At 34.0% G+C, this 8436-nt stretch overlaps 1 protein-coding gene across 1 annotated transcript; it reads right to left on the reverse strand.

Annotated features, from left to right (window-relative positions):
* Window positions 1-6190: 6190 nt before the first annotated feature.
* LOC129781733 (tigger transposable element-derived protein 4-like) lies at window positions 6191-7705 on the reverse strand. Its single transcript, XM_055789313.1, has 2 exons — window positions 6498-7705; window positions 6191-6434 (listed from the first exon to the last, which is right to left on the reverse strand). Exons 1-2 carry the CDS (start codon window positions 7317-7319, stop codon window positions 6375-6377), a joined length of 882 nt encoding a protein of 293 aa, XP_055645288.1. The 5' UTR covers window positions 7320-7705; the 3' UTR covers window positions 6191-6374.
* Window positions 7706-8436: the final 731 nt, after the last annotated feature.

The following is an 8436-nucleotide window of genomic DNA, read 5'->3' on the forward strand; positions in this document are numbered from 1 at the left end:
TTTGTACTCACATTCGATTTGAGCGAAAACTGCAAACTTCGTAGCTAATTGACTGTAGCGTCGCCTGAACGGTCTTGGCTTTCTTTCATACAACTAAAACTCGACCAATCGTTTTAGCGTGCAACTCTCGACTCTTCTATTTTTCCGAAATTAATTCTACAAACTAATTCTTCTACCTTCGAATTTCTGAGGAGGCGCTTGGAGTTACCCCGCTATATCTGCCGATAAATAATTATGCGCCGAGTAATCAAAAAATGTCCCGTGTGTGTTGAACTGCCACGAACCGAATGGAAACTTGAGATTTGTTTCACTCGCACAAAAATAACAAAATTGATGTACGGAAAAAAATGTAGACTCGGTAACAACAAAATGTAATTAGAGAAGTGTTCGATTTTCGACAAGGGTGATGCACTTTTGGATCTTGACGACAAAGCGCAAGTGTGCTTCAATGAAATATGAAAAAATGGAGCGAAGCATTCTCCAAGCGTCTCTACATACATATATGGAGGAATTAGGGTCGCTTCATGACATAAACCAGCGATATTATACAAATGGAAAATGTTAATATGGGTGTTACGGCTTCTTTGGCCGGCCATGGAAGGTCCCCTCGGCGAGAGCAGTGGACCATTTAGATCGGCCATCATGATAAACAGTGGTAAGGAAATTAGGAAACAATAGAAAGGAACTAAATGTCAAAATAAATAATCAAAACAAAGTGTAATCAGAGAAAGGTAGCGAAATGAATTTATTGGAAAATTAAAAAATCTAAAATTGTATTGGTACCAAATCGATTGTAAGTAGTTTGAACTGCGTATTATTAAATGATCGAATGATTTAAATTATTGTAGGCTGGAAAGAGAAGAATTTAAGGGCATAGAAGAAGGGATAAGAAAATGCCCACGATTGTCCACGGAGAGGGAAGAGGGGGTATAAACTGAGTCCACGTGTACAGGACGAATTTTTTTTTTGAATACAACCACCTATACATTCAAAATTAAATTTAAAAAAAACACACATTCAAGAATTTCTCTGGATTTCTGTCTGTCTGTCTGATTCTTATGGACTCGAAAACTACTGAACCGATCAACATGAAAATTGGTATGTAGGGGTTTTAGGGGCCAGGGATGATTTTCGTGATAGTTTGAGACCCCTCCCCCTCTCTAAGGGGGAGCTGCCATACAAATGAAACACAAATTTCTGTATTACTCGAGAATTAATCAAGCAAATGAAACCAAATTAGGCATATTGCAGTAAATGTTTCTATGGTGGTAAGACTCTCCACCCCCTCTCTAAGGGGGGGGGGGGGGTCTGCCATACAAATTAAACACAAATTTCTGCATAACTCGAGAATTAATCAACCAAATGAAACCAAATTTGGCATGTGAAGGTTTTAGGGTGCAATAAATGTTTTTACGGTGGTTAGACACTCCACCCCCTCTCGAACGTGAAAACGTGAATGTTTGAAGGTATTGCTAACAAAAAACAAATTTTGGGCGGGACGAAGTTTGCCGGGTCAGCTAGTTTATCAATAAACGGATTGAGCCGCCTGAGAGGGCTACCTTGTCAAACGTTCATATATTTTTTTCTCATATCATTGATACTCTTCAGTGAAATCTGTATTACAAAAGTATCTGAAGTGAGTGACCAAACTATTTCCTATGATCGAACTTTTATAGTTACGGGTCATAGGCATAGATCCTCATTAGGGCGGCAGCGAAAATGGTCATGTCAAATTTCAAAAACCGACCATGTACATTTTGTTTATTGGTCCAAAAAATGACGTTTGCAAAGTTTCAGCTCAATCGGACATGGTTTAGGAGTACCTCAAAGCGCTTAAAGTTTTGATTTTTTGAAGATTGGAAAATCGAAAAAAAAATTTCGATGCCAAATGACTTAAAAATGCATGAAACGTCGAGATCTGGAGTTATCTCGAAAAAAAAATGTTTGGCCGAAAATCGACCTTTTGGGACTTGGAGCCTGAGAGGCAATGAAGGTATGGAAAAAAATAATGTCGAATTTAAAGAACCGACCATCTACATATTGTTTATCAGCCCGAAAAAATGACCTGTGCAAAATTTAAGCTAATCGGACATGATTTAGGGGTGCCTCAAAGCGCCCAAAGTTTCGATTTTTTAATCATCGAAATCTTTCAAGGTGGGAGCAGGATTACCATATCTACAGAATAATCTGTATTTATACAGATTTTTCAGTCTTTTTGAAACCAAGAATCTGTAGATACAGATTACAGATTTTTTAGGTTTCCATACAGATTTACAGATTTTTCAAAATAACGATCCAATATTAGTTATGGCTCGATCACAATAATATTTTTTTCCCAACTCACCAATTTTATTCATATAGGAATCGAATCAGTCTGAATGAGAGTCATTTTGGCATTCATGCGAAGCGTGTAATACTGCTGTCTCATGTTCAATCTAGGGCGAAAAGATGCCAAAGATACAATAAATGAATATCACTGTTTATCTTTTTCCTACTAAAGCACAGTAAATGCGAATTTTCACGAGGATACCATCAACATCGTCAAATTCATATTAACTATGCCAATCAATGATACTAAAGCAAAGATTAAGCTTCAAAATTTTATATATATAAAGATTTTGAAGCATAATCAAGATTTTTCCCACGTACGTATAACTCATCATCACAAGAGAACGGCTGATCATATTTGAGTTGTCTATATATTATTATGTCTGTCTCCACTCAAATTAGAATGATAAAATGCTATGAAGAATATTTAAAAAAAAGAAAAATTAAAAAAATTGACTACGCATATGTACTGCAGTGAAAAGTAAAATATATTTTTTTAAAGGAATAAAATCGGAAAAAAACTGAGCAATTTGAAACTGCTCTCGAGCTTGGTAATCTGATAGAGTTAATTGCAAATTATGGATTGATATTTATATTCTATTATAGAATTTTAGACTTTAAAACTCATTCGTGTCTAGCATGACAAATGCCAATTGAAAGATTGATCAATTAATTTTCTGGAATTCAAGCCACGAGCGTTCGCTTTCTGAAAGAACGCGAGTGTTCAAAAGTATTCATATCAAAAAATCAATTTTGGACAGGACAAACGTAGCCGGGTCAGCTAGACGAACGTTTAATTTTAACCCTTTGCGGTGGTCTTAAATGCCGACATGTATGTAGTACTGGTCGCAATTAGTTTTACTTGAAGAAGCAAAGATGTATAACTATGTAAGATGAACAAGATTCCTTTATTTTTGTGAACTTCTAATAAGTATTTACTAAACAATGTTTTTATGTTTATGATTCAAAAATATTTGCTATAATTCTTTTTCGCGTGATATCTGTCGCATGTATCACCGACATAATTAGTTCATCATCTTTCGCTTTTTATCTTTTTGTTTGAACATACAAAACAATGCTCTTTACATCTGAGTAATTCCAAATGAAATCGACAAATGACAAAACATGAGTCCAATGAAAGTGTGTATTCCGTTTGGGTTAGAGGAGATATGAGTTTTCCACAGCAATTGGGAATTTTTTGACTCAAGCGTAACTTTTGAAAAGGGCGTATCGATTTTAGTAAGAGAAATCTTTGATAATTTATATCTCAAAAAATATGAGTCGTACCGAAATAGAGTATTAGAATGAGTTATAGAGTATTGTTGGCTTAATTTTAAAAAAAATATACACATTAGTACTCTTTTTTTTATATTTTTTTTTCAATTTTTTCATATAAAATAGAAATCATGTTGAAAATTTTAAAAATGGGCCCAAGATGGTAAAACTATTTTTGACGAATTTTGTGGAACATCGAATTTTTAGGAATTTTCGAAACTTCGAATTTTTGTATGTTAGCAATCATTCTTAGCCACAAATTATGAATTCTGATGTGATTTAAAACAAAAAAAGTCATTATCAATCTCCTTCTAAATGCAACCATTCTCGAGATATTCAAAAAAATATTTCTAATTTATAATCTTTTTTATAGTAAATAAAAATTTTAATATGTTTGTCGTGTTATACCGTCATGTTCATGAAATTTTATGAATTTCCATATAACATATTAAAAGGGATTATTTACTATAAAAAAGACAATAAATTGGAAATATTTTCTTAAATATTTCGAGAATGGCTACAGTTAGAAGGAGATTGATAATAACCTTTTTTGTTTCAAATCACATCAGAATTCATAATTTGTGGCTTAAAATGAATGTTTATATACAAAAATTAGAAGTTTCGAAAATTCCTAAAAATTCGATGTTCCACCAAGTTCGTCAAAAATAGTTTTACCATCTTATATTTTCTGCATGACTTCTATTTTGTATGAAAAAATAAAAAAAAAATTCAAAAATATGTATTTTGGATATTGCAAATTGAATTTTCATTTTGTAATTAAAAAAAAGAGTATTCATTATTTTTCTCAGTGTACATTTTTTCATATTCAACCATCAATACTCTATAACATTAATAGTATTTTTTCAAAGGAAAACATGAAAAAGTTGTTGTTCGAAAAACATTTTCCATGTAAATGTGGCCGTCGTCCGATGTATGGAAAACTTGTTGGATATTTTAAGGGTTATTTATATCTATATCTTTCGGAATTTTGAAAGCATATGTTTTCGAGAAAAATGAATTTTAATTTTCAAAATATTTTTTTTTATCAATGAAATTCTTTTCCAAAAACTTTTTGATAATTTTTAATGAAAACCAAAATAATTTCATTCTTTGACTAAAACTTTGAAGGTCTGAAATGTTTTTGGAAGTTTTTTTTTAATTTTTGAGTTTTTTCAACTTTTTCAACTTTGACGGTGCCAGTGGTTGTGTGGTTAGCGTAACAGCCTCACAATCCGATCGGCCTGGGTTCAATCCCAGCTAGCGTCGTTGGGATTTTCTGAGGCGAAAAATATCTGGTTACGTCTTCCTTCGGAGGGCAAGTAAAAGAAGTTTGCCCGGCTCATGAGTTGTTGAGTCTGATAGGTAGGAACAGGTGGAGTCGCCTCCCTAATGTCGGTGATTGGCACTGAAATGGCAGAAATAGGCCGACGAAAAATAAACGAAGATAAAAAAAAACTTTTTCAACTTTCAACTTTTCGAAAAATCTTAATTTAAAAACTATAACATCTACAAAAAGAAATGTGCGAAATAACTAAGGTTTTCATTAAAAATTATCAAAGATTTTTTTGGAAAAAAATTGAAATTTGAAAAATTTTGAAAAAAAAAATTTTAAAGTTAAAGTTCAAGTTTTTCGAACAACAACTTTTTGGTTTTTTTTCTTTGAAAAAATACTACAGTCAACTCTCCCTAACTCGATATCCAAGGGACCATCGAGTTAGGGAGGTATCGCGATACAGAACATTTTTTCATATTTTTTTTTATGCCACAAATTGCAAATATATGATGTTAGGGTAAGTGTCCCAATATTAGGGCTTAAAAATATGACCCAATTAGGAATAAACCAATTATGATAAATGGGGTTTACTATAATTGGTACCATTGCGTATACAGGATATTACTATAATTGATTTGTTTTTGTGCATTAGTACATTTACCCTATATGTACTAATGCGCATGTACTATTATACATTCTTTTCTCAAATTTTAATATAAATTTAAAATACATAGGATGTTTGTTTAGTAGGCCAATTTTATTGTAAAATGGTATTGGAAATGGAAAAGGAACTAGGTTAACAAAGAAAATATTAATTATGTATGTAATTCAAACTAAATTGTAACGATCACGCAGGAACTGTTCAATCGCAAAGAAATGTTGAAATAGTTTCACGGGAACATTTTCAGTTGATTGCAATACGTATATATATACGTTCGAATGTGTAATTTCAAAACAATCAGCTGAAACTTCCTGAACCTCCTCTAACTCCATAGGACTACTATTTTCAACGTTTTTTTCAGCTTCTTCAACACTTTCCAGTACATCGGTATCAGTCATTAGATCACAGCAAATCACGTTTTGATCCATTTCGCAATATTCATCAAATGACGATGAACAATCGAATGGTACTGCACTGTCGACAGCAGCAAGCTCACGACGCATTAATTCTGCCAGCGGAATATCATCATCATCATTTATGGAAAATCCGGGTTTCCTGAAGCAATTTTGAACAGTCTCAGATTTAACCAGATTTTATCCAAGAGCGTGAAAGTAATTCAATTGCATCCAATACCGATATATCTGAAAGGTCCTAGAGTATATTTGAATACAGTATGAGTGCTGAATAACATGAATGTAAAAAGGAAAAAAATACCGTTGTATCCTCCATTTCTAGCAGTCTTCGTTTTACTAATTCATGGCGATAGTACTGTTTCAGGTTCTTGATTATGCCCAAGTCCAACGGCTGAAGTAGAGTTTGGTGGAAAAAACTGCAAATTTATCGCTTTGGTTGGAGAGATTTTGGGTGCGCTGTACAATTATCAACGAACATGACCACCTTTGAGGAGAAAGAGATATAAGTATGATACATTCCCATTACACATAATTCCCGAATCAATACCTTTCTATTTTCTTTGGAAAATCTTTCGTCAAGTTGCATAATCCATTTCTCAAAAAGAATAGAGGTCATCCAGGCCTTGGTGTTACTCTCGTATATCACTGGTAATGATTTCTTCTTTTTGAAACACCGTGGGTTTTTACTCTTTCCAATGACCAGCAATGGTAGTTTATCGCTTCCGTCCATGTTGGTTGCACACATGACTGTCAGACGTTGTTTCGAATATTTTCCTCCGTGGCAAGTTTCTGATCGAAATGCAAATGTTTTGTCTGGCAAACATTTGTAGTAAAGTCCTGTTTCGTCTGTATTGTAGATATCACGTGCATCATACTCGGCGATTATACTGGGTAGGGTTTGCGAAATCCAGTTGTCCGTTACACTGAGATCTACACTGGCACTCTCGCCACATAGCTTCCGAAATGTCATCTTTTGCCGTTTTAAAAATTTACTTAGCCATCCAGAACTTCCTTTAAAATTGGGAATTCCCAGTTTCTGGGCAAATTCGCAAGCCTTCTCCCGAAGAATAGAACCTGAGAGAGGTAAATTATTCTCTCTGGCTTGATCGACAAAAATTTCCATTGACCGTTCCAGCTTCTCGTTCCCAACCAACCTTTTACGCTTTTTGTCCACATTCAATTTTCCCATCCGATGCCATTTTTCCTTTTGCTTGAATAGTGTTGACACCGTACTTTGTGCAATACTGAAATCTTTTGCAACTTCAGACACCTTTCGCCCATACTTTTCGACCTGCTCGATGATGCTCAAACTTTGCGCTATGGTTAGCGTTTTAATCGTTCGCTTGAAAGGTTTTCCCTGGTTTTCCATACTTGAAAAAAAAATCCTTGATAATACGAACACTTCGTCTTCACTTTCAAGAGCAATTGAAATGACAGCTAGAAACGCACAAAAACAAGTACGCGAAAATCAATCGAGTTAGCGAGGTAAAAATCCATGGAAAAATGAAACAAAGCCCATCGAGTAAGAGAGGCATCGAGTAAGGGAGGTATCGAGTTAGGGAGAGAAGAATGCATGTAAAATCAAAGGTGCCATGAAATTCATCGAGTTAGGGAAAATATCGAGTTACAGAACATCGAGTAAGGGAGAGTTGACTGTATTAATGTTTAATTCATAGCATTTTTATGTACAAATTATCGCAATTTACATGTTCTGCAAACTTTTCTCTATTTAGAAACATGTCACATATATTCCAAAAACTATGACAGATAGAAAGTTGACGTATTCGGCAAAAGTTCACATATTAATAAGATCTAAAACTTTGTCGAATACACTACATCGCTATCTTGACTTTAAACAAAATTAGGATTAGTTGTATTTTTTTCAAAGAAAATATAAAAAAGTTGTTGTTAGAAAAAAATTTCCCTCTAAAAGTGCCTATCTTCCGATGTATGGACGACTTGTTGGAAATTGTGAGGGCTATTCATATATATATATATATATATATATATATATATATATATATATATATATATATATATATATATATATATATATATATATATATATATATATATATATATATAAATAATGCCGTGACTTAACTCGCGGTTTAAAAAAAACTTTTATTTAATTTCTAATTACCCTTTTTATTCGTTTATAACACTTTACATTCGGTTCATAAACCTTTATGCCCGTATTCAACTCGGCTACGCTCAAGACTGAATTCTATAATCGTATTACAAGGCTTAAATAGACTACATCTGCTGATCTCATTATTTCCGTCGGTGGTTCGAACCTGATCGAACCTTTGTTCGCGTCGTTCGATTGATTTCCGCGGCGTCGGCAAATGTTGGTTTACACGCGCGGTGTAACTTTGACGCCTCTGTCTGTTGCTATGGGTCTCGGCTGGGCTTTTGCTGACGTCTTGACTTCTGGGACGCCTTGGTCGGTCGGTTGTGGTGTAACGCTTCCCCCCTTAGATTCT

This window comes from Toxorhynchites rutilus, unplaced genomic scaffold (genome assembly GCF_029784135.1).
Source record: "Toxorhynchites rutilus septentrionalis strain SRP unplaced genomic scaffold, ASM2978413v1 HiC_scaffold_199, whole genome shotgun sequence".
Taxonomy (NCBI): domain Eukaryota; kingdom Metazoa; phylum Arthropoda; class Insecta; order Diptera; family Culicidae; genus Toxorhynchites; species Toxorhynchites rutilus.